Source organism: Lissotriton helveticus, chromosome 11, assembly GCF_964261635.1.
Source record: "Lissotriton helveticus chromosome 11, aLisHel1.1, whole genome shotgun sequence".
In the NCBI taxonomy this organism is placed as follows: domain Eukaryota; kingdom Metazoa; phylum Chordata; class Amphibia; order Caudata; family Salamandridae; genus Lissotriton; species Lissotriton helveticus.
Window position 1 is genome coordinate 444,890,517 of NC_136072.1, and position 27,657 is coordinate 444,918,173.

General features: G+C 44.5%; 1 protein-coding gene across 1 annotated transcript in view; it reads left to right on the plus strand.

Annotated features, from left to right (window-relative positions):
• WDFY1 (WD repeat and FYVE domain containing 1) overlaps positions 1–27,657 on the plus strand; it is a 212,386-nt gene that overhangs the window by 117,406 nt on the left and 67,323 nt on the right. Inside the window, exons 7-9 of the mRNA XM_078665963.1 lie at positions 5,853–5,979; positions 13,534–13,639; positions 24,321–24,422. Of these exons, the coding sequence (XP_078522089.1) occupies positions 5,853–5,979; positions 13,534–13,639; positions 24,321–24,422 (335 nt within the window). The remainder of the gene's footprint in view (positions 1–5,852; positions 5,980–13,533; positions 13,640–24,320; positions 24,423–27,657) is intronic.

Genomic DNA, 27,657 nt, shown 5'->3' on the forward strand with positions numbered 1-27,657 from the left:
CCATCCAGCCTATCCTTACAGGCGACCTACAAAACGACCTATCCACTTTCAACTATTGGATATCAGTCTGCACCAATACCGTGGCTCCCATGAAGAACGTCAGGCATACAAGAAGGTACGCTCAAGCATGCTGGTACACGGAAGACCTGAGAGACTCAAAACGCTATTGTAAACAACTAGATAGATAACCGAGAACCAGCCAAGACAATACCTCTTGAGACACCTACAAATCTGCACTCTGAAGATACCATGCCCAGATCAAAGAAGCCAGGAAAGCTGCCTTTGTGCTCAGGCTAGAATCCTGCTCCAACTCCAGCAAAGAACTCTTCAACATTGCCAATCCAACAACAGCATCCAATACCATCATCTATTCACAGGTACTCTGCGATGAACTTTCTGACTTTTTCCACAACAAAATACTCAAGATCTACACCAACTTTGCACCCCAAACATCTGTAGAAGAAATCATCATGCAACCCTCCACCAGGAGCACCCAACATCTAATGTTAGATTGCCTCCTTCTTCTCCAACAGGACTCACTGAGTCAGACTCTCCACTTTCACTTTTGAACACAAGAAGCGTGTCTGCTAAGTCCCCAGGGCTCCTCCCGCAGTCCAAACCCATTTACTGGGTGTATGGCACCCCTTGCCCGCATCATAAGAGCCCCATGCATCAACATTGCCTGCTACACCAATGACTCTCAACTCATCCTCTCCCTCACCGACACAAACAACAACACCAGAGCCAATTTCACCTTCTGCATGTCCAACATGACCAACTGGATGTGAGAGAACTGCCTTAAACTCAAAACGGACAAAACAGAGATCCTGATTTTTGGAAACAAGCACTCCCCTTTGGACACCTCCTGGTGGCCACCTGATTTAGGTTCCACACCTACCCCCAGAGACTACGCAAGATACCACAGCATCATCCTTGACGACAAACTCACGATGAACAAACAGGTCAACTGATGTGATTGCATCCTGCTGCCTCATCCTCCGAATGCTTTGCAAGATTTTCAAATGGCTCCCCCATGCACACAAGACGCACAGTCACCTAAGCCCTCATAACCATGGGCTCTTCTATGGCACTGTATCTCCAACCTGCTCACTGAAAGACTCCAGAGCATCCAAAGCCCTGCTGCCAGACTCATCCTACACATCTCCTGATGGCCTCCCATCATTCCCTACCTCACTGAACTACACTGGCTACCCATCCAGAAAAGTTGCAAATTCAAGCTGCTTATTCACGCCTCCAACGCCCTCCACAACCCTGGACTAGCACAACTCAATGACTGACTTCAACTCCACCAATCTTCCAGACAGCTATGCTTCACCTCTCTCTCCCTTGCACGAGTACTCCACATCCGAAGAAGTAATTCAGAAGGGTGTGCCTTCTACTTCATTGCCGCCAAGAACTGGAATGAACTTCCTCAACACATCAGGAGTGCTATTCAGTTTCTTCAAGAAACTGAAGACCTGGCTGTTCAGTTAAGAGCACCACCCAGCCTACGTTCCTGCTCCAGCGCCTGGACACCCTCATGGGTGATAAATTGCACCATACAAATCAACATAACCTAACAGATTGAGAAAGAAAACAATAAGCATCTAAACCATTGACTTCCAGGCATGCAGCTTTTTGGTGCCAGTAAATAGATCACTGTGCTATGTCAGAATGATTGCAACTTATGAACTGGAAGGAAATACATTATCTAAGTGTCGAAAGTAGTAGCCCACTAACTTATCTATATAAAATACAAACCTGTAATCTGCATGTTACACTATGTGCTATGCAGCCTGCACACTAACCGCTGTGCTACTTTGAGTCAAAACCGTGCCTGAATACAACACTGAACTCTCCAAGAGCTGCCTTAACCACTAGAGTTCTCATACCGCTATTATAATCTCCTCAAAATTGCTGGAAACCCAAAGATCTCTGCAGCAGATGTCTTAACCCTATAGAATATTTTAAAATGCCAGCCTCATTGTGACCAAATAAATTGGACTAGTTTTACTGACAAATATGTCCTTATTGTGCATTTCGTTGCAGCTTATTTTTTAAATAAGTGTATATGGTGACTGTCTGACTTTCAAGCTCTGCCCCATTGACCCCACCACCTTTCCTCTGCCTCACCTTGACCCCTAATTTATGGGTTCCTGGAGAAGTTGTTTTGTGATTCCAGCACTTTGTTACACCATGCCAATTTCCCCACTTCCACTCTTAGTAAATGAAAAGGTATGAAGATAACATGTTAGCCAATGAAGAAATGTGTGTATTGTGTTTAAAGACCCATATGGAGTAGGAATGGCCTGAGCACTGGACGGAGGGTGGGGGGACGGGAAGGGAGGGGGAATGGGGGGTTTGGGGGGAGGGGGGTCTTTAGAGGGAGTTGTTTTCCTTTTTGCAGCACTGCCTATGCCTGTTTCATATTGTTGGTCGGACTGCTTCTGGACTGCCATCAGGAGGCCATCTGCGTTGTTCGTTGGCCTCTGTCCTTTTCGAATCCATTTCTTCTGCAACATGTATGTTTTTAATTTTTGTGCTGCTTCAATAAAAATGATTTAAACCTAAAGACCCATATGAATGGCAGTAGATTTTAGTATTTTTTATCCAGGGAAACTCTCTCTCATCCTCACAAAAAGGGTACAGGCCTATTGAATTGCTGGTCCCATGCAAGTCAAAGCATATTCTAGAGGGGAAATAGCCACCCTCACTCATAATGGAGGTACACTTTGGCTGTACCTCAATTAAATTGGCAATTCTCTGATGCCAAACAGTAACATTCAATAGAGTATTTCCACTTAATGTAATTGATTGATGAGTTTTTTTTACAAAAAGATGAGAACTCACCAGAACAAAAATGTATATGACAGGAGGATAAAGCTTTTCAATGCAGACCAGAGGACTTTCATCCCAGTAGAAGGTGTGGACCAACTGCTGAACCCTGTGTTTCAGTGATTCTCATGGCCAGAACTATGCCTTAGACTGCAAAATCATCCCGGACTGTGGTCTATGTGAAAGAGTTGATGCACAGTCATTTGAGGTCTTATTCCAAAAAGAGAATGTATTTGAATACACCTCTTGCTTGCTGAAAATAGTGTTATCAGATCTGAATACTTTGAGACCTACATTGCCTCTACCTAAAACTTCAGAGTCGCAGATTTAAAATCTAGACACAGAAAGATTGCTTCAACTACAAAAATCATTGGGGTTTATATACATAAGGTTCTTAAAGTCAATGGGCAAATTATCATATGGGTCTGAAAAATTAATCCTTTCCAGCTAGATAAATAAGAAGAGGAAAAACACAGTACTACCTTTAAGAACCCATCTGTACGGGCGGATATAGTTAAATACCCTTCAATAGAGGTCATTTGTTTGGTAAACCAATCGATGAAATGCTAGAACAAATTAAGCAAACATTTTCAAAGCCAGTAGGTATCCCTTAAGTGTGCAAATTATTGCAAACTGCGTTTGTGAATGTTTGAGATTCCAAGTGTTAGCACATTAAAACCAGGTTTAGTGTATTGAAAAAAGCATTAAAAAATGCCTTCTGCAAAGAAAAACTATATGAAAAGTATTGCTTTGTTATAGAGTCAATGTATGAGACAAATAACTGAATATGACTAAAAGTCTGAGTATTGAGTGTACCTTGAATTGAATTGAGTGTACCTTTCAGATTTGAAATAACCCCTCATGAAGTGAGCTGTAATGTCCTCTGAGTAAACTCTAAGATGTGACCAACAACATCTCAATGCAATGGCTGAAGGGGCTGACCCGAACAAACTAATAATTTAAGGGGCATTAACTAAATCCCTATGTACATCGGAAGCAGCCACACAGTAGGCTTCTCCAACAAGTATCACTGTAATGGGGGGGAAAGTCTGAAAATAGTTATGCATAGCTGTGCATTGTGGGTCCATATTCTACATGGCAGAATAATGCCCAGCATGTGAACCTAAAATAATCTCAAGCTTCAAAATTATTTTTATAGGCAACTCTTTCCTTTTAATGTATGATTCTGGGGAAGCGTGAGTGTGTGTGTGTGTGTGTGCGCGCGTGTGTGTGTGTGTATGTAGACGCAATTTCATTGACATTTTCTGAATATTTTTTTTTATATTTGCCTTTCTTCCCTAACTTTTAGGTCAGACTCCTTTAGGGAGGCCACAGAGCAAATAGGGGCTACTGATCCCCTTCTGTGGATCTGGTGTTGTTTGCCTCTTATATCCCAGGTTCGATCCTACTACGGCTATGTAAACTAGCCAAGTACAATCCCTTCAGCACTTGACCCTCAGTGCTAGCAATGGCGAGTTGTTGCAGGCTTCTCAGGAGGTTAGTGTGGGATACATCAAGCTCGAACTCAGCAAACACCCAGCAATGCAATGCTATGATTGTCGAACCCAGTGCTTTTCTTCTATTTTAAAAGTAAATACTACACACTGCAATATGCAGATACATATATCCACTGGCATGGTGACACCAAACCCAGAGCTCAAGTTCTCCTTCTCCCCTGCCTTCCCTTAACTAGGTGTCAGATATGGTACAGCTGCTTTTAGGCACAGTTGCAGTACTACTCCATTTTTGTGTGTGTTGTTTTACAGTCGTACTCCAAATATATAATCCTCTCCAATGCCAGTCCTTTTTTCAGTCGGGGCCTCACAGCACTCGTCAGATACCTCCTCTGATTGAAGACCCGCCAAGTATAATGCTTCAGCCCACTTGTCTATCCATGCAATCAGCAACTGCACTAGCCACAACCCAAAGTCTACCTGGTGAGCAGGCTGGCATCACTGCAGTCTTCAGACATATACAGGCCCACTTCTGGGTGCAGGGTGAGTCTGGTTGAGTCAGAGTTCATGGTGCTGCTGAAGGCAATTCCAAGGGCAGAGGTGCAGGTTCAACATCATTCAGAGCTATGGGACAGTAGCTTGGTCCGGTCAATCCTCTGGGTGGTAGAGTTCGCCTCGGACACTCTTCGGACTTGCAGCAGCATGATCTGCTTTGGGCACTGATATTAATAATGTTAGGGGCGCAATCAGCTTGGGCACACTTCAGACCATTGCTATGATACAGGCCATTTCCAGTGGCCCAGTGGCACAGTCCATTGCCTCAGTGCTGCTTCAGAGTCACAGCGATGCAGACCGCTGCGGAAACAGTTCAGGCCAGGGCCACAGTGCAGATCTCTCTTAGGTTCAGTCACTCAGACCACCTGGGCACACTAATAATATGCAAAAGGTTTTGCCAGGGCTGGAATATGAGGTGCTCGACATGCTTGAACAGTTTCTCCAGTCCCTGACTTTTAGTTATATGGGATTCTGGCTAGTTGTCAATGTCTGGGACCCACACGTTTAATGAAAGTTGAGTGTTTCGTTTCTGATCTGGAGCCAGGGTGAAGGACAGCCGAGTCGAGTCCACTGATGTGTTGGAAATCACTTTACTCTGGGGACCACAGCAGTGTATGCATGACTCCCTATCCTATGCAACCATCTTGCCTTTTTCTATTTGGATTGTTGTGAATCTGTGGTTGCAGATGTCTTTGTGTGATCTACTTGATGATGGGCAAGATGTCATTATCCCATTCATGAGACAGTCTCTGAACTGTCTTGCTTCAACTAAAACCAGTCCTAGCCTTCTCCAATGAGGCAGATACAACATGTCAGCACTTTGTACCAGCATAGGTTATATCTGTAGTAAGCACTGTTTTTTTTAAAACACCACAAACTCCCAACCGCTTGTCAGTTAAACAGGAACACACATTAGACAGAAGAGAAGCATTTTTTTAAGTTAGGTTGAAATATGTAGAATATTGCTTTAAATATATATATTTCTTTTTGTTCTAAACCTTTTCACAGGTAGCGTTGCTTGTTTATGGTGGGATCCTGTTCAGAGACTACTTTTCTCAGGAGCATCTGACCACAGCATCATCATGTGGGACATTGGAGGGAGGAAGGGACGATCATTGCTTCTGCAAGGCCATCAGTAAGTGCACATTTTCAGTTTTCTCTCTATATGTTTCATGATTTGTGAGCCAGATCAAGTTTTTTGTTAATAGCAGACCATGTGCAATAAGTCCATGGTTCAAAGAAAAGATATTATACCTGCCTGACTGCTTGTTAAATATAAACTAAGAAGTAGGAAGTAATTAGGACAGGCAGGACCACTTGTAAGGTAAGTTTATTTAGTCAGCAGTCCCCAGCAGTGGAGCAGCATCTAATGAGCAATGACCGGTGACCAACTGCCAGGCACAAACAAACGTTCTTAACAGCATCATATTGACACTGGCTGGCTCGAGGAACACCTTGTGCCCAGCTCATGTCAATAAAGCAAAAACAGAAGTATGCACATTACTACACATCTTCCTCCTTCACACTGCTGAACAATAGCAAGGAATTACATAAGCAAAAGGCACCTTAAAAATACACAAGTAGCACATTAAGCTATATGGTATTATAAAGCATTATAAAGAAACTGGAAAAGAAGCAAGGAATCATGAGAATCAAAAGGTAAAAATAATAGAAGGCAACAAAAGATACAAGGCACCGGAAAGTGACCATCTCCTCATAATCCATTCTAATATTATAAAGAGAGAACCCAAACCTTTGAGGCAGGTAATCTCAGTAACCACAGCACCAATCACAACACCCAATACAGCGTTGGAAAGGGCAGTTGCAGCAGAAGGACATAGGCTATGCAGACGGCCACCATATACATTTAAAAGGTAAAAGAACCGCGCCAGCAAAGTGGTCCCTTGTGGGCGTGTCTGCGTTGTGCTGTGGGTGTGAGCTGGGGGCGTGACTAACGCTGGGGGCGTGTGGTACGGCCATCACATTGTGGGCTGGGGGCGTGACAAACGCTGGGGGCATGTGTCCGCCCTTCATGCCATGTGAGTCGTACATACAAGCGCCAATTACGTTGCTGCGCAGCATCAAGGGGCATGCTGGGGGCATGAGAAACGCTGGGGGCGTGTGTCCGGCTTTCATGCCATGTGAACGCAATTGCACCGCATCAAGGGGCACGCTGGGGGCGTGAGAAACACTGGGGGCGTGTGCTACATTCTGCCCTTCATGCCATGTGGGTCGTATATTAATCAGAAGATCGTCTGCTGTGGCCGTGTGCTGGGGGCTTGACAAACGTGTGCACCTGGAGGCCTGGTAAGTAACGTTACTGCAGAGTCTCCTGCGCGCTGTTACTGAACACTCTAATTCAACGAAATTACACGCGCCTGCTACCATCAACCAGGGCTCTAGCCGGGCGTAGGCGGCGGATCAGTACACTAATTACACGCGCATGATAACATCAACCAGGGCTGCAGCTGGGCCTCAAGCGGGGGAACATGCGCTTGCTAACATCAAACAGGCCTGCATCTGGGCCTCAAGCGGGGGAACACGCAAATGAGCGTATCTGCGGGGACAATTACTGCAGCCTCTCCTACTCGCTGTCACTCAACTCTCTCATTAAATGGATTTACCCGCAGCTGATAACTCTCTCATTCAACGACATTACACGCGCCTGCTAACATCAACCAGGGCTGCAGCTGGGCCTTCTCCGTCCCTATTCTAATGAAACAAAAAATGTTGTCTACCGCGAGATTTTAAAATAAATTGCCCTTGCCAAATACACACATTACACACATTCTATTTCATACCCGGACAACGTCGGGACGGGCTGCTAGTAAAACATAAAGATCTAACTTAAAACAAAATCATTGAACTTCTTAGGGTGAATAACAATCCTTTTAGGTCTCATTAACAAATCTATATACTGTTCCTGACTAGCTAATGATTCACGCACCTGTTCCTGTCTTGAAATGGAAACAGAATTACCTGGCCCTATGTACATTTCACCATGTTTATTAATGCACTGAAATTTTGAGTCAATTACCACTTCCACCATTGGACAAGAATCATCACTCACAGTAGGCGTGGAACACATTTCTAAATCACTTTACCTGGAGATGTAGCCCTAGAATCATCTCCCGACACCCTTCCTTGACCATATGACAAAATAGGTAACTCACACGATTCTTCTGCCTTGTTTCCCTGTGGATGAATATTGTTAAAATCTGGAAATCAAACAAATTGTGAACCTGAGTCCACCACTGTAGTATCATTCAACATAACGTCACACCATTAGACCAAACATGATCTTTATTTTGAACATTATTATCACAAAAGCACAATTTAGCACAAACCTTGCTAACCTGTTTAAACTCCACCATGAACCATTATTAAGCTTTGCAGAAGATTTGCCCATTCTGACATCTTTGAATACTTTTGAAAATTTAGAATTACCCTTCTTGACATGGAGGGGAAGTTTTATTTTTACACAATCACCACCAGTCTGAATACCCATGTTTCTTGAAATCCTTTTTACTTCACCACAAGTTAAAAATTGCTTTCTTTTCTTCTGCACGTTTACCGTATCAGACTCGTACAATTGAGACAGATCCAAAATAGGTAATTCTCTTTTTATGCATATAGGAACCAAAGATGTTCTAGGGGAGCGCTTCTTAAGCATGGAAAATGGAGAAAAATCAGTGGTGAGATTGGGCGATGAATGATAATCCAACGTTTCTCACAGACTAGCTTCTTGACATCAATTCTATTTGCCAGAGCAGCTTGAACAGTCTCAACCACCACCCTATTGAATCTCTCAACAAGGCCTTTCATGTTTGGAGAATGCAAAGCAGTTTTAAGATATGTAATACTCTTATCCTTTAGAAATTCAACATTTTTGAGACACAAATTATTTGCCATTATCAGAGACAATGCTGCATGGCAAACCCTTTTGGTAAAATGAAGCTTTAAGAAACTGGATGGTGTCCTCGATAGTAATATGCAATACCCACTTAAGATCTGCCCATCTAGAAAAATAATCTATGAGCACAAAAGCATAAATCTTTCTTGTTGAAAATGTTGCATAAGGGCCCAAAATATCCAAAGCAAGCCTACTCCAGAGCCTATTGGGAAACTGAAAAATGTTGAGTAGTTTTGTCAGCGGTCAAAGTTTTATCAGAATTAAAACAAGTGGCACCACTTTTAACAAAGTTGGAAATCTCTGAATCCATGTAAGGCCACCCAAAAACATCTTTAATCCTTCTCCTTGGTGTGGGTTTCACCCAAATGGCACATATGAGCCAACCTGATAAGGACGGGGCGCACACCTTTGGGAGGAATGACAGTCTTCTTTGAGAACTAAATCACTTTTCATGGAAATGGCGTCTTTAACTTTCCACACAATATGTAACGTGGGACTAAGTACGTTTTCACATGGCCAACCCCTATGAATAAAATCCTTGATTTTTAACAGTTCTTCATCCTCATGATTACCAATCACCCAAGCCTCCCTGGATAACTTGCCTCCAAATAAAATAAGAATGTCTCCGACCGTAGCCATTACACACTCCTTAGACTGTTCCATGACACACCTATTACTTACACTAGTTAACCTTAACAAAAAATTTGCAAACACATTTACCTCACCTCTTATATGATCTGCATGAAAATGGTATTCATACATTTTAGATCGTATCCTGGCATGGTGTGCAGATGCCCTTCCAGTACCATTACTGTTCAGCAAGGACAATGGTTTGTGGTCAGTTTTTAAAGTAAAAACTCCTTCTCCCTCAAGTAGGTCTGTCCCAGGGGCGGGTCGGCTATGCTCTGGTCGGGGGCTTCTACAGGCTCCCAGGGGGAGACGACAAAGAAGATACCGACTGTTTTATCAGGGATCGCAAAGATGGTTTTATTTTTATGTAACTGCGTCTTTGCCGACTCATTAGTCTTTCACGGGCAAATGCTGCAGAGTCAAATGGGGGTTTCCTCGAGGTCTCCAGGGTGCTGCTCGGGAAACGCCGGGCTGTCTTCGTCTCTCCTTGCCTCTCTCTCCGTGATATGCAACAAGAGAAAAGAGAGAACTCGTCAGACAGCCGTCTTTACCCTACTGACGGAGGGCCGGGAGTGAGGGAAACCAGTGCGGGTGATAACTCTGTACGCGCTGTGCAAGGTCGTGCTCGTGCGGGAGGGAGTGCAAGGAAGGGAGTATACTACAGTGGATCGCACACACTCAGTCCGTAGGTTGGACCCTTTGAGCCACCCAACCCGCTACACGGCCCCGTACCTGTTGTAGCCACGCCCCTCCCTTGGGTGCGTGGCGGGTCGAGTCGTGATATCGTTGGCCTCCTGGCTTCGTCTCTGGTCCGGGATTCCCGTCCTCTCGTCTTCGTCCTCCCTCTTGATCTCCGCTGGCGGTCTCCGATTTCGGTTCTCCTTCCTCCTCGGGATCGTAGTCCGTCCTCTCCTGGGCTGGGCTCCCTTTTGACCTTCCTTCCGGGTCGTTGATGGGCGGGGCGCCGTCACTCCATGATTTTCTGTTAAAGGGACCGTCTTCCTCGGTCAGGCGGGTCCAATGGGAAACCTGCTCCTCGGTCCAACCGGGGTCCAGCCGCTGTTGAGAGGTAAAAGCAGCAGGTAACAGGGGAGTATACTCCCACCAAGCACAATGTTCGTTGTCCTTACTGCATGCCCCGTCACATACCTCCCCCCTGGCATCTCCCGTTCGGGGAGAGGAGGCATTCGGGACAAGAATTCCGCGTTCCGATTCTCTTTGCCTTTGCGATGCTGGACCGTAAAGGAGTACGGTTGCAAGGAAAGGATCCACCATAACACCCTAGCGTTCTTACTGCTGTTCTGATGCATCCATTTCAAGGGGGCGTGATCAGTATGGAGGATGAATGGTTTCCCTTCCAAGTAATAACTCAATTTTTCTATGGCCCACTTTATTGCTAAGCCCTCCCTCTCAATGGTGGAATATCTACATTCCCGGGGAAACAGCTTTCTGCTAATGTATAGCACTGGGTGTTCCTGTCCGTCGGCCCCAGTTTGGGATAAAACAGCCCCGATGCCCACCCCGAGGTGTCAGTGGCGAGTGAAAAGGGTTTCTCGAAATCTGGGGACATCAATACGGGGGCCGAAGTCATACAGTTCTTTAGGTGATGAAAGGCCGAGAGGGCTTCTAGGGAGGGGTTAGTTATCTCTCGGTTCTTTTTCTCCTTTCCCAGGAGATCGGTCCTTTTCATTGGAACAGGCTTCTGCCTCATATTCGTATCTTCTCTGATTTTGTCTGCTTCAAAAAGGTACTTGGAACCTGGCTCTTTTGACCATATTTCTTATTTTCCTTTCTCCTCTGGGACTGCGCTACAGCGCCGAGATACCCCTTGCGGAGGTGATTCGCTGTGCTATATTAAGTTTCCATAACATAACTCTGCACCATACCACTCAGCACAACTACATTCTGCACCACTGCACTCTGCACCTCTGCGTTCGGCTCTGCACCACTGCACTCACTCTATGCCACTCTACACTGTGCCATTGCATTATCTGCCAGTCTTCTCTACTCTGCACCAATCTACGCCACTGCACTCTATGCCCCCTGCACTCTATGCCACTGAGCTCTACCCTGCTCCACTCTACTCTGTGCTACTAAACTCTACACCACTCTCTCCTGCACCACTGCACTCTATGCCACTCTACTCTACTCTGCATCACTCTACTTTATGCCACTGCATTCTTTGCCACTCAACTGTAATCTCGATCACTGCACTCTACGCCACTCTACTCCACGCCACTCTTCTCTGCATTACTCCACTTTACACCACTGCACCACTGTAGTCTACACCACTCTAAGCAGCTGCACATTACACCACTTTACTCTATGCCACTACACTCTACACCTCTGTACTTTGCATGCCTCCACTCTACCCTTCTGTGCTATATGGCACTGTACTATATGCTGCTCTACGCCACTGTACTTCACACCACTGTACTCCACACCACTGCACTCTACTCTATGCAGCTGCACTCTACGCCACTATAATCTGTACCACTCTACACTATGCCAGTGTAATCTACGTCGCTGCACTCCACACCCCTCCACTCTTCTCTGCTCCACTTTCCTCTACTCCACTACTCTCTAGTCCATCCTACTCTACTCTACACCACTGCACTCTATGCAACTTTACTCTATGCCACTTCTCTCTGTGCCACTCTACTGTACTCTGCACCACTCTACTCTACTCCACTGCACTGTACGCTGCTACACTGTGCAACAGTCCACGCAACTGCACTGTATGCCACTCTGCTTTGTGACACTGGACTTTACACCACTGTACTCTATGCCACTGTAGTTCACACTGCTCTATGCCACCACACTCTATGCAACTGCACTCCACTCTGCACCACTCTACACTATGCCAGTGTACTACTGCACTTTACACCTCTCTTCTTTACTCTGCGCCACTCCACTTTATGCCACAGAAGTCTGCACTACTCCAGTCTACACCACTCTACTTTATGCCATAGTACTCTATCCACTGCACTCTATTCCGTACTACTCTACTCTGCCCCACTTTACTCAATGGCACTGCACTCTACACCACTACACTGTATGCCACCACACTGTACAGTGCACCACTCTACACCACTTTATTCTATGCCTCTACACGCTATACTACTTCACTCTACACCACTGCACTCTGGTCTGCACCGCTGTAATCTACGCCACTTCACTCCATGCCAGTCCACTCTGTGCCACTCCACTCTACGCCACTTCACTCCACGCCACTTCACTCCACATAGTGGCAATCTGTCAACCCACTCCACACAATGCCACTCTACGCCATGCCACTCCACTCAGCTTCACGCCACGTATGTCATTCCCACGCCACTCCTCTCTAGTCTACCCCACTCCACGCCATTCCATTTGACTTTACTCTATGCCACTCTTCTCAGCTCTATGCCACTCTACTCTATCCCACTCCACATAATGGCACTCCACTCAACTGTACGTCACTCTGAGCCACTCTACTCTGTGCCACTCTACTCTGTGCCACTCTACTCTGTGCCACTGGACATCACTCTACGCCATGTCACTTCTCTTTACTCTACTGTACAACATGGCTAGAAAGACATTGACAAAGACAATAGCTCTCACATAGGCGAAACTGATTGTCTTTGCCATTGCTTGTTTATGAAAGCACTCAAGCTAAATAGAAGCGCAACGTTTCACTGCCAGCATTTGTGGTGGGTTAACCCCATTGCCGCGGGGCTGATTCCCCCGCGGCGCGGGGGAGGGGGGCCGCGCAAGGTACTGATGACGAGCTCGGCTCGTCATGCAGCACGGTGGCCGTGTGCTGATGACGAGCTGAGCTCGTCATGGCCACGCCCGCTCAATGGAACGTCCAGCACAGCGGGGTAATTATCCCCGCGTGGGCGTTCAGCGGAGGTCATGAGGAGCTCAGCTCGTCACCAGCACACGGCCACCGTGCTGCATGACGAGTTGAGCTCGTCATCAGCATGCAAGGAGTTAAGTAAATTGAGAGCCAATGAGATGAGCATTGAATGTATGCTGGCTTTCTATTTCTACTTTCAAAGTTGAGTTTGAGACCAAGGACACCATCTTTGTACTTAATGAGTGGACGCTAAAAAGGGTTGATGTATTTCCCTTCTGCTAAATAACCAAGGATGTTCTCCACAGTGACAAGGTGCAGGCCCTCTGCTACATACAACTAAATCGACAGCTGGTGTCCTGTTCAGTCGACGGTAGCATTGCAGTCTGGAACATGGATGTCGAAAGGGAAGAGGTAAGACAGTTATTGGTAGCGGAACTAATCTTCCATTAATGAAATTGGTTTCTGTTCAGTTGAATTCGTAATGATAATCAAATAGTATTATAAAATAGCACATTATATAAACTGGCTGTTATGAATATGCAGCTCATTTGTGCTCATTGTATCTGGATCTTAATAATGAAAGGCTAAATGGGCCTAATTGAATATGAATTGTTGACTTTCAGGTTAATCACGGATCTGCAGTAAACACATTAGCTCACTGAGTCATTTTATCATCCATCATGCAGAACTGCAGAATTAGGTAAATCTGCATTAAAAATATATTAACAATTTCTAAACATCTGGGTCATATAAGGTGATACTCCTATAGGTAACCATAAAATGTTAAAGGACTCCATGCCTCCATTGATCTCTTCACTAGCTGCTTTGAGCCAATTGAGGGATTTTTAATGGGGTATTTCAAGGTACATTTTTTGTACCTTGAAGCAATTCAACCCTATTCCAACTGTTGGAACACCTAGGCTTTAAAAAACTGTTAAACAAATGCATTTACTTCTACAGCAGTCATCCTCGGTCATATCATTGTTTAAACCACAAAGTTCAGTTTGTGTGTGACTTCTTGGAAGTTTAAGGAGAGATGTGGATCAGTTAGTCTGTTAGATTTTATTTAAGATTTAGGCCATCAGGCTTATTTCTAACCAATATGTAAGCCGTATCTTACATCTTGAATAAAAAATGATCTAGTTCATAGGCCTCATTTTCCCCAAAAGGATTGATGTTTCCTCTGGAAGAACTGGCAGAATTTATGGTCTGTCTCTAGAAGTTCCTTTTTAGGTCTAGCGCAACCAAATATTTTGCCTTTAACTTCAGGAACCGAAATATTCAGAGAGGTACTTTAGTTCAGCCCCTGCGAGACCTTGGATGCTATGGGTGAGCCCCATTTAGCAGTTGCTTTTAGAAAGTGCCATTCCCATTTATGGTCAGCCCGCAGGCGTATGAATGAAATGTTTTATGTCTGTTTAATTAAAACCTTAACAATGTAGTTCATTTAAAAGAAAATCAAAATCAGGGGTCAGGAAAAGAATGGTTAGTTGATTATAGTACCATCTAACATGAGTGAGTGTAAAATAGGACACGTAATTTAAAATCTAAAGTAGTTGACTTTAGGGCAGTAGGAACGTTTAAAATCGATTGCAAATGAACCTAAGTGCACTGTGCATTGAAATGGATAGATCTTTGTAGAACCATCTGACCTAGACAAGCATATAGTATTAGAAGATCTAGTACATAGTTTAAAATGAGCAGTCATTGAGTAGTAAGCAGTACAGCTGTGTTTGAAGTCAGTTACAGATTAGCCAAAGTTCAAGGTGCGTATTGCTAATCGGCGGTCGTCGCTGAACTTTGTCGGCTTTTTTAGGTGGTCCAGCTCCACCTTAAAGTATTTGCCTATTCTTGCCAGTTCAGAAGGGACCATGGTGCTGATAACCCAGTTTGTGGTTCGCTGCAGGTCCTTAAGCCATGGGTTAAAAAAAGTGGTTTTAGCAGTGTCCACCTAAAGTGGAGCAGCGATGGGCCGCAACAAAGTAAATCTCAGAAGGTTTCAAGTTTATAGCTGCACAGGCTCCACTTAACAGTATTGGAGAGGAACGGCCAGTTTGGGTTAAAATGTCAGCATCCTCGCAGCCAAGATTTGGGTAAGGCAGGCTTTCCCGATTGAACAATTAAGTTATGGCTGTGACTGCAGGCTAACATTGCATTTATTATCGTACGAAGTTGCCAGGAGCTTTAAGATTGGAGTGGACTTGATATTTTCCACAGATGCGATTTTTTTGAAAGTAGTTTGTTTCTTCAGTATACTTTTCACTGCCGTATTACCCAAGTGAACATCAGACCTTCTGATCTTTAGCAATAGGTTAGTCATTTTTGTATGGCACCTGGCATGCATGCAATGTTCACACATTGGTAGGGCTTAGATCAAATTACATCTTTGTTTTTCTGTTCTAGTGTTTGGTCCTGAGGAGAACCTCCAACTCATTGATGTGAGGTTTGAAACGCGTTTTCCAGTCCCTTTCTCTTTCCAAACAAGTGTTGTCATATATTCATGTCATGCTTTCTGCTTAAATTTAAGGAGAGATAATGCTGTTGATTGATTTTTTGCAGAAACATGACTTGTTTTTAAACATTTACACTGTTTGATGTTTCAATTTTTCATTCTTTGAATTAATGTCTTTTGTGTATGAACGTTTAGTCATTGTATGTGTTGTGTTGGTTGTGGTCTCAGTTCTTGTCCAAATGGTCTTTGAATGTATTTTTAATTGTTTTTGTCAAAGAAATGTTTCTTTTGCGTGTATCATTAAGAATTAGAATCACATTTAAATAAAAAAGAATGTGTTTGCTCTGATGAAAATTAAATTAAAGTTGGATTTTTGATACAGAATCAACCCGGGTGCCTTTGATTCGGTTCTGTGCACTTTTGGGCATTCATTGTTTAAAAAGAATCATCAGTATTGGCAATCTTGTGGTATTTTGCTTCTCTGGCTCAGCCTTACTGATTGGAGCACCACCCTTCCTTGTTACATATCGAGAGGGTTTGAGGCCCACCATTTGCCGAAAGCCAAGTTCCCAGGTAGTTATAAGATTTAGCTCATGTTATTTTTAAGGGGACAAGAGCCTGCAGGAGCATTTCTTCTTAATTATTCGAATCAGTTTTAGATGTATTATTCTACCCAATGGACTGATTGTACTTTAGGAGGTATATTGTTCTCAGGAGCCAGCAAGGATTGTAAGTCTATTTTCTTAAACAGGGAAGCCACCTTAGAAGGTGGTTTTCGACAAAAAAGCTGCACGTTCCCCGAGATAAAGAAATGCATACTTGAAGCATAATCTAAAAAAGTATGTTAATGCATTATAAAAAATGTCAGATCTCAGGGTTCAGAAGAAAGTAAAGCAGGCAATGGAGTCTGATTACATGTTTTATTTAGCACTCCATGGATGCACTATCACAGGATTCATGCAGAAAGGTGACAGAGGCTGTGTGTCTTCCCCTCTGCGAGCATACAGAACCCAGGCAGCACTGCAGGAGAAGCCCAGCACAACCAAAGGAGACAGTTTGGCAGGAGCTATTAACTGGATTTGGGACGCACCAACTGTGTGTGCAGTGCATTGGGTAAAGCCAAACTGAAATGAACATGATTTCAGGTTTTCCTTCTCATAGGTAGAACAGTGCAGTGTGTATTTATAGACTAAAGTTATGTGAATATGTTCATAGCCCTCAACTACTTGCTTTGTGAGGATCTAGGTCCCTTATTCTCCTGTTAATTAATGTTATTTGCACGTTTAGCACTGTGGATCATTTTTGTAGATGCTGCCCCAATCAATTATTTCTGCAATATCTTGCCCTTTGTACCTAAAAGAGGAATTTGGAATCCAGTTCTATATGCTGAAGGATACACAAGAAAACTGCTGAAATAAAGTGCTGGAAATATGACCAATTCCTTGTCCTTAGGTTTTCTGGTACATGTGTTAGAACATAGGTTATTAGAGTGGAGCCAGCAAGATAATAATTGGTTAGTGTAAAAATCCTGCAATAAGTACTAACATTTTTGGCTGGAATATATTCTATATGTAATTGTAATATTTTGGATTTTGGCCATTAGGTGTATTGTACTCAGCCATCATCTTACATCTAGTACCAAGAAGCCTTCCAGAACTTCAATGTTAAATAAGACACATTTTTATTTTATAACCACTACTTCCTTCGCAGTAAAATAAATCTTTGATCCATTCTAACGCCAAATGTGTTACTGTCATAAACCGGGAAACTTATTGTGCATTGTCTTAAGCATTATGCTTAAACACCAGTTGGCAAATATCTCCTACTCCAGAGTTTGTCAGAGTTCATTTGTGAAAAGAAAATTTTGCTACTGCATTAAAACTTGGAAACCCCACCTTTACTATAATTTCTGAAACCGCTAATTGAGGGTTTGTACCCTGTTTCTGTACACATTACTGCTTTGGTATGCTTTCTTTCGCAAACAGCAAAATTGGGAAATTTGTGTATACAACAGCATTAACTTTATAAAAAGCTAATCGCCGGTGTTGTATTTTGCTACCATCTCTCACACGGGTATCCTGAATGAAGCCTAATTGTAAACAAACTACATTCTTTTTTGTACATTCTAAAATACAACTGAACAGCCATTTCTGGCTAGGATATTTGTTGTATTTGGCATCAATGGGTATTGAGATTAGTAGTTGCTTCCTGGACCCAAAAAAGTCATTTAAAAGATGCTGTCTTGGGATAAATTCCTCTCATGCATGCTTGACTGGAACATCCTACCTACAATTTGTTTCTTATGGGCAACAGTGTGATTTTTCTTCCCAGTAGTCGTTAATGTCAAAATTACTAGGCGATACTCCATCATGGCTTTGTTGCTCTATTAGCAGAGTGGTAAACGTACAGGACAGAAGTATGGATGCACCACCAAAATTGCCCCTAACCATAGCAGAGGGTGACTACTATCAACCTATGACGCAATTGGGAGAGTGATGGCCGCTAAACATATTTCATAGATAGGGGTACAGCAATTTCACCTTGTCCCCCTTGTAAATGTGTCTTCTGACCCATTCTGTAAATTTGTGCATTCACCCATACTTGGGACCCCTACATTTTAAACAAGGATGTTGTATGACTGTGTTTACCTGCTTTCTGAGGACATATCGTATCCAGGACAAGAAGGCTTTTCCCTGCACAGCCTTATGTTATGTTATGTCATGTTATGTTAAAATTATTTATAAAGCGCACATACACCGACTGGTTTCTTGGTGCTTGGTAAAGGAAGTAACTTGCAGCTTATAAACTAACTCATATGCCTGGGAGGATAACCAAGTTTTCAAAAGTTGTCTAAATCTAGGATACAATATGATACTCTTAATATTAGATGGGAGTGAGCTCCAGAATGACTCAAGGGCCAAGATCAGAAAATCCAGCGCCTCCTTGCCTTTTCTTTTTGAAGGGAGAAATGACCAAAAGGTTGAGGTACAAGGACCTCAGATTGCGAGCAGAAGTGTACCTACAGATACGTGAAGAGATGAACTCTGGCCAGGTGCCATGCAAGGATTTAAAGATAATACATCCGATCTTAAAGGCAGAGCGCTGTTTCACTGGTAACCAAATGAGTTTGCTCATCACAGGAGAAATATGGCACCTTCTTGGCTGTTGGTAAATCACTCTGGTCGTCTGATTTTGTATCAGCTGTAGTCTCTTTATCAGGTATTCAGGGAGACCAAAATAGAGAGATTTTGCATTGTTAATATGAGATGACTAATGCGAGAACAACCTGGACAAGAACTTCAAAGGTGAAAAATCTTCCAGTTTTTCTAAACTTCCGAAGCTGGAAGAAATAGGAGGATAATACGGACCCACCCAGGGGCTTCATAAAAATATTATTATTGATAAGAACTCTTAGCCTCATCGCTGAGGTTGTGGGCTGAGGAGGCATGCCCAGTTTACCAGGCCTATAGTTGGAATTCCATGGATTTTGGGAGCTTCCAACCAGAACAAGCTGTGTCATGTCAGGGTTTAATTTCAAATGATTGTTGTTCATCCAGTTGCAGATAAACCATATATTTTTGGATATTCAGGATTGATTCTGGGGTATTATTGATTGTGAAAAGAAGTTGCATATCATCTGCATAGTTAAAGGTGCACACGTTCATTTTCCTCAAGGACTGTACCAGCGGAAAAACATACAAGTTGAAAAGATGGGGGGACAGGGACAGTCTTTAGGCGACCCAAAGCTTAAGGTCATTCCAGCTACCAGATACCTTGAAATGGCATCTTGAAAGGACTGACTGACCCTCTATCAATGTACCCATGCCAGGTTTATGTATGCAGTCTACATATAGCCAAGGGCCTTGCCACTCGGCTTTAGCATCAGACATACAAGACCTTCCTGCGTTGTGGGTAGCAGAACAATCAGATCTCGGTCTCCCTTAAACACCTCCAAAAGCTTTTCAACGAGAAGTGGTGGAAAGGACTGTTAAAACTCAGAAAATTTTTGTTTCTCAGTGCCTTATATGCAGATAGCATTCCAAAGTTTCCCTCGCCTCCTTCAATGTAATGTTCTCTTCTAAATCCTCACTTAACACCTCAGTGATCCATTGAAGCTCTATTCCTGCTAATTAGGATGATATGGTTTCAGGTGAGGCCCGATCTACACTCTGACTATATGTCTCCCAAGTGCTCCTGAAATGCCTGGTTTGTTGCGGCTTGCTTACCATCAGGATGAAGTAAAAGCAGGCCTTGGAGGTACCTCCTTTCGCCATTAGATAATCCATGGTAATAATTTGCTTGGTTTAACCTCTTCCCTGTGAAGTTGTTGACGGTAGTCTCTCAACGTTAATTTATCAACCCTGTCTACTAATTCTCTTAAGGCCCTGCAGGTGACCACTATCTCAGGCTCAAGCTTCTATTGCTTGGGTGCCCTTTTCTGCAAGTTTTACTTCTTGTACCACCAATTCTTTCTGAGGTTGTCATGTAACTGCATACACATTTCCCAGGCACACATCATTTGACACTGCTTTCAGGGCCTAGCACACATTTCCTCTGGTGAGAATAGATCCCCAACTGGCCCTCAAATAAGTGGTCAGCTGTTCATTTAGGGCATCTCGACATTCAGGGTTCAGCAACACTCCTGGAGATAATTTCCAAGAGAGGGGCCTCTCTGTTTACTCACTCCCTCAAACTCCACACGTTGTGGGGAATGATCCAGTAAGAACCGGGAAAGGTAACTTGCCCCAGGACCAATGAGAGAAAGTTGTTAGTGCCCAAAACATAGTCCAGTCTACAGAATGTTTTGTGTGTCAGTGAATGACAGGAGTATCCTTTACTCATTGAATGTAGTTCCTTCCATACATCCATGCTCCTCATAATTAGCATCACCTGTTGGAGCATAGTGGACACGTAGGGTTTTGTGTTTTCTCTCGGTGGATGTCTATCTTTCTTAAACACAGTTAAAGTCACCTGCCCAGCCCATCAGGATGTTTATACATCCTGACAGCATGCCTTGTATCTTGAGAAAAAATTGCATATCATCCGTGTTAGGGGCATACAGACTAAAGACACATATATTCCTTTCATTTAAGACACCCCTGAATCAGGACATACCTTCCTTCCAAGTCTGCTTCAGAGTATGTGAGCTATAATTGCATTCCGGGGGCAACCCACATAGATCCCTCTCTGGCATATGCTGAGTATGTGGCAGAGTATACTTGTCAAACACAAGGGGGTGATGGACGGAGCCCTGAAACGTTTCAGACACTATTAGATCAGGGTTGAATCCAACATCTTTCTTTAGCTCAGTTCTCCACCACAGTTCAGACCCAGCCATATGCAAATCAGTCTTGACCCTGTTCCACTTGTCCCCGTCCGTCAGACGAGTCTATTGCAGACAGGCCATGTGTACTCTGTGACACCTAAGATGCGACATGCTCCTATAGCGTTTCAGGTAACCCCCAACCCACGTACATTCCATGTACTCAATTTACACTTAGTAAATAAACATTTGGGAAGTACATGTGATTGTGGGTGGAGATGCCCCTGGAGCTTCCCGCCCCCCCCCCCCCCCTGGACCCGTGGTGTCTCCCCAATGGCACTATCCGGCCATCCTATCCACAAATGAGCAAACAATCAACAGTACCACTGCCCCCCCACACACTAACCTCCCACCCTGGTCAACAAAATAAGGATGTGTCTGTCTAACCACCTACAAGTACAGGTATTGAAAACTATTACCCTTAAGGAAGACCATGCAAACTACACATTTTTCACATATAATATGTGGAGGGGTTCCCACCCCTACTGAGCTCTAAACTAGAGGGTCAGGACGTTGTAGGGGAGAACCACACAGCTGCCTTATGGAGTCCCCATGATATATGCCCTTTAAATAAAACACATTGTAGCACATTTAAGATGTTCTGTCCATCCTCGCCACGGCCATGGTCAGTGTGACTTCTCACATCCAGCGGTTGCTGAACACATTAATCGTCTACTCAACTCCCCGAAAACAACCAGTTGGCAGTCCCCAGAAGTGGTGATCACAATCCCCTCCTACTACCCCTCATTATAGATACTGCCTGAGCTGTTGGTCATAGTTCACTTGAAGGGCACAGTGGGCTCCAACCCTGTGTCCTCCAACCAGTCTCAAAACTCCCCACAGTAACGTCCCTCGAGACAGAACCTCTCTCTGCTTCCTAGATGCCCTTGTCCCATATCAGCACTCTGGCTGTCCGTTGCTCCCTCTGCTCCCGTGAGTCAGATGAACGGTGAGGGTCCATCCGAAGCTCCCCACCCACATCTCCAGATGGGCAGGCATAGTTTTCTCCCCAAACAAGAGCGGAGCCCCAACTCTCATATTTCCAGCAAGAACCATACCTCCTCAGGTCACTCAAAAAAGTTAGTTTTTCCATTGGGACAGCCCATAGTTGAGCCAAGTATAGCCACATGTACAGGAGATTCATAGCTCTGAGCTTTTGTTTTACATCCAGAAAAGATTTCCTCCGGGTTTGGTCCTTTTTAATGTAGTCTGGGTACATGGCGATGTTATGATTTTCGAATTGGGCTCCACCAGCCTCCGTGGCTGACCTACGGATCGCATCTTGGTTTTATAATGAAATATCCTCGCTATGATGGCCTGAAGAGGGGCACACAGCGGTGGACTTGCGGTCATGACCCTGTGCACCCTCCCCACAGTGAACACTTTTGCCAAGTCCTGTGGTTCTAGTACTTTCAGAATCCAAGTCTCCAGGAAGTTTTCTGCGAAGGTACACTTAGCCCCTTCAGGAAACTCCAGGAATCTCAAGTTGTTGTGGCGCAAGTGCCTATAGGCATACTCCACCCTATCTTCTTGGGTCTTTCACTGCCCTTATTTTTGTCATCTGGTCCTTGAGGCTCTTGACTTCCATATGCAGCTTGCCTACTGTATGTTCAGCCTCCTTGACTTTCTCGACCACTTTGTGTAAGTCCACCCGCAGTAAGTTGGCCTTGACCGAAAAAGAGTCAGTTTTGCCCTCCAATGCAGTCCGTCAGCAGTGGATGGCCACCAGTAAGTCCACTCTGCATGGCTCCTACCTTCAGACAAGGGAGAGGGGGATGGGGGCCAATGAAGGTCCAGTATCAAGGCTCCGAAAACGCTAATACTTGAAGTATTGGAGGTACTGTTCCTGCCAGAAAATAGAGACTTAAGAAAAAGGGGAGAGCAAGGCGGACAAAGATTGGGGAATCCTAAGGATTATTTCTTGGTGCCCTCACACATCCATGAGGATGTCATGCTTCATCATCAGGCGTGCTCCTCATAGGGCCGGCATTGCAATGCCCTGTGGGCCCCGCGAAGGCTCACTTTGGTAGAGATCTTTTTTATTTCTTGCCGTCCGATGAGAAGTACCTACATGAGGGCATTTAGACATGTGGGGTGGAGTGATTGTGTGTAATGAAGTGAAGGGAGATTAAAACTGTCTAAGGGATACCAAACTGAGCTTTAATGTAATGGTTCCCTTGGCAGGATTAAAAAATATAATTAAGTTGGGGCTGCAACATGGGCTCATTGTACCTAAATAGCCTAAATCAGTGGGTGTGGTCCGGTCGACATGTTTGATGGGCACTTCATCTGTGTATATGCCCAGTTAGTTTGGGGCATCAGCTTGTTATGAGGAACAGGCTGTTCGTATGACTGCTCCATCAGTGTTGCACCACAACTATCCACACCATACTCTTGACACGACCTCAGAAAACCGATTCCACTGCACCCTCTATTCATGCATGCCCATCACTTCAGCTCATGACTTCTAAGCCAAATGCTCTACCAGGCTCAACTGTAGGGGCACAGCTCAGACAGTGGAATTTGAAGGCAGTATCAAAATACTCTTGGAGGTTAGAGAGATGTTTGGCAGTCCACATCTGGAGTTGGCATAGAAACACCCCACTGCGTTGGTGCCTGTCAGGCTTTCACCTTAATGTCTCCTTGATTGCTACCAACCCTCATATAGCAGTGCAGCCCTCTCTGCTGAGACGCGACAGTACTGCATTGTTGTGGAAGGTAAGGAACGTTTACTAGCACAGCTCTCATCGCGTTAGGGAGGAAAGTGCCTGTCCCTCAGATAGGCAAACACTATACCTTAATATAGAGCAAGGTTCTGTTTTGCATTTTACTTCAGGCTAGAGATAGAAGACATCATTTACATCTTGTTACACAGTAGGAGACATTACTCCCACATTCTTAAATTCCTTTACCGTTTTTCTTTTTTGGGGGGGGGGGGAGGGGTTAATAAAGTCATTTTGAAAACAAATATTTCCCATGTACTTAGTTCTTCGTTTGACATTAATTAGCTCGTTTTCCATTGCTTTGTGTATCAAAAGATTTTTGGGCCGGAGATTAGCAGTTCTTTCAATCCAGCATTTTATATTTCCTATTTCTGTTTGTTCTTTTTGCATTACACACCTATTTGAAGCTTCCCAAGTGTGTATTAATGAGGGATTGTGACTGTAATATAACTTTAATAATGTTTATGTAATGTGGTTTGATATTTTTACTCCTGGCAATCTTGATTTTAAATGTGCGGATTGCCCGCTTTGGATTCTGCCCAGTAATTTATTAATCTGTGCTTTAGACTGATGAACACTTACTATTTTTCCTAGGCTCCTCAGTGGTTAGAAAGTGACTCCTGTCAGAAATGCGAACAGCCTTTCTTTTGGAACATAAAGCAGATGTGGGACACAAAGACAATTGGTCTTCGACAGGTGAGGAAAGAACATTAGCTGTGCCACTTTTTTATGCGTATAGAAAGCAAATTTAAATTAATTTGTGTTAGAATCGGTTCCATTCACAGATGCTACGAACGAGAAAAATATTACCTGGCTCTACAAAGGCACCCAGGCAAAGTCGGTTTCTACCACCTATGCACACACAGCCTTTCTCATTCTTCTTATGCATGTACAAAGTTGGCTTTTGCCAACTGTATGTAAGGTTTATTGTAAACTTGATCAACTTCACAAAGTTGACATTTTTCAAGTATAGGATAAACATTCAAGCATAAATTTAGCTTAGCAAAGGAAATCTCTTACAAACCCTGTTTGCCGCAGAAATTGATTTATGTGAGGAACATTTCCTATTAGTCCTTATCTTATCATATATTTTCGGGCGTCAGGAGGTATCATAATCGGGCGCCAGGAGGTCTTTAAATCCCAGGCAAACCCCACGCAGCGCGGGACGCTGTGGCTGCTCTCTGCCTAATCTTTCCGGTTTGTTTGACCTGACAAGGTTGCTGGAGGGGGACCGCTGTTCCTTGTAGCTGAAACGGTCCCGGAGCCCATACTGCCATCCATGAGGAGCCAGGACTACACTTCCCAGAAGCCTGTGGCGCTGCCTTAGCATGTCATAATCGGGCGCTAGGAGGTCTTTAAATCCCAGGCAAACCCCACGCAGCGCGGGACGCGCGCGGGCGTAGCCCGGGACAAGGGTGGGGCCGTCTGCGGCCGTCAGAGGCCAGAGGAGGCCAGGCTGGGCCACATCCCTGTCATCCAAAACTCATTAACAGTAAGACTCCTTAAATTCGGACTGCTGCTCTTGGCTGCAAGGGACGTGTTTGTGGGTCATTACATTTCGATTGTATTATTTATTAATTTACTTTCATCTAATATGGACAAAAGTAGAGTGGGGGACAGGGTGGTGGGCACACTTGATGCCTTTCTTGTAAGAGCGGAATCAGTGCTAATTCACGAAATTGAGGCTACTGAACGTAGACTCTCCCTTGATCCCACTCTATTAAGGAGGGGATCATTACCATGTGCTCAGCAACCCATCACCCTTCTAGCCCCAGATGCATTTGCCTCTACTACTCACTCCCTGTCCAGATCACCCAGTCTGCTTCCCACTAGTCCAGAACAACCTACCCTTCAGACTCAGAGTAATGTGAGCAGCCCAGCCATGGTAAAGACAAGAGTGATGAAGGCGTTGGGTGCTACTAATAAAGAACCCCCGAATAAAAAAAGAAAGGGGCGAGGTGCTAAGACACAAAAATCTCCTACTGCTTCCATTGGTACGAATGGGGTATTTGTCTTTGGTAATACTAACAATAAAACCACAGCTATCCCCCCCACGACCATTAATAATTCTCCACCGAGTAAAGATGACATCTGTACTTTACTAAAAGAGCAATTGGTAGCCTTTCTTGAGCCTATTCTTAAAAGACTAGACTCAGTTGATATTAGATTATCAAAGATTGAAGTGGCTTTGGCACGACCGCCACAAGTGACCCCGGCTCAGCCTAGTAAGCCGGCCTTAACAGGGACTAAACCCGTTAGCGTAGGGGAAATCCACAGGGACCAGATACTGGCGGGAGAGGAGCACTTAGCAGGGAGGACCAGGAGCTCACCCCCCCCGGGCGCAAGAGCTGACAAGTTTTTGCCTGATCGAATGCCACAAGAGATAGAGTGATCCCGGAGGCAGGTAAATAATGGAAATGATGGCAGGACAGATAGGCACCCCCACCTCCACTTACCACCGGAAGCTACTCTTTACACAGTAATCTTAGCGAATGTCCCACCCCTTACCCAGGGCTCGTATGAGCACTGGTCAACCCTCAAAAATAAGGCTCTCCATCACTTAAATAAAGAGACTGGTTTAGGGGATGCCTTATATCAAGAGTTCAAAATGGTAAGACGTATTGAGTGGGTCGGACATGCCACAAAACCCATGCCAGGAGACTGTGTGGTCTTGAGCTTCAGGTCTCCAGGTCTGGTTCGTCGTATCCTCGAGATGGCTTGTCGAGATCCACTCGATAGGGCTGCCATTGGTATTCTTCCCCTTGGTTACTTTTACAAACAATTCTCTTCTTCTAGATCGAGGGATGATTGAGCCCTACAGGGCGACTGTTTAAGGCCCGACTTCTCCATCCAGCTTAACAACCGCTTTGAGGCTTTTTCCACCCTTGAAGAAATTGATTGACAGGGGGCGGACGCACAGGGGGGTTTAGTACGTGGAGGTACTGAGGAATTGGTAGGGGCTATCACGTCTCCTGACCCCCTTACTTCAGTAGTGTGTAAAGCTCCTACCCCCCTCCTAATTTCCGTGGCATTGGTGCCCGACGAACCCATATTGGCAAATGTAACAACCTCAGGGCGTTTTGTCTCCGCCCCCCAGAAGACTGGCTATATCTTCTTGGAATATAGCGGGTTTGGAGTCAAAGGCTGTATCAGCCGACTGGTCTTCTTATATTGAAGGTGTAGACATTTGGGCATTCCAAGAAACTTGGTCAATTGCTCCAGTGTTTCATGACGGTTATTTAAATTTTACTAAACCAGCTACAAGGGGCCACAGAGGGAGAGCAGTGGGGGGGGTTATCCTGTTGGGTAAGGCAAATTGAGGGGATAACCGTAGAGGAAATCCACCTTGATAGTCCTGACATTCTGGTCATTAGAATTACATCAACAAAAGGTCTAGACCTACTCTTGTTTAATGTTTATGCAAGGGGCCAACCGGGTGGTAAGTGCTCACAGGTTATTACTGCCCTAGAGACTTTTCTAGCAGAAGGAGCACATAATACAAATGTATTAATTGCAGGAGATTTTAGTACCTGCTTTGAGCCCCTGGACGAGGAAGACGGTAGGCTCAGTGACGAGGTGGATGCGCTTTGGGGTGTGCCACCGTTGGAACTCCAGCCTATTCAAAAATGGACAGAGGTAGCCCTCCAAGTTAAAGGGTTGTGCCTGGAATGGGGTCCCAGGGCGGTCAATGGAAGGACAGCGTCCGACGCCCGGGGTGCGACGACCTTTGACAATGGGCGATCTCAAAGCCGCATAGACTACATTCTAGTGAATGTGGAGATATGGTCTCTGGTTTTAGATATGGAGGTACAAAGTCGTCCCGAAAGTGACCACAACCCTTTGGTCCTCACTCTGAATGACAGGAGCTTTTGTAGTACGTTTTCTGAGGAAGCTAATATCTGCCCTATCCAAGTAATCCTGGCAAACGATT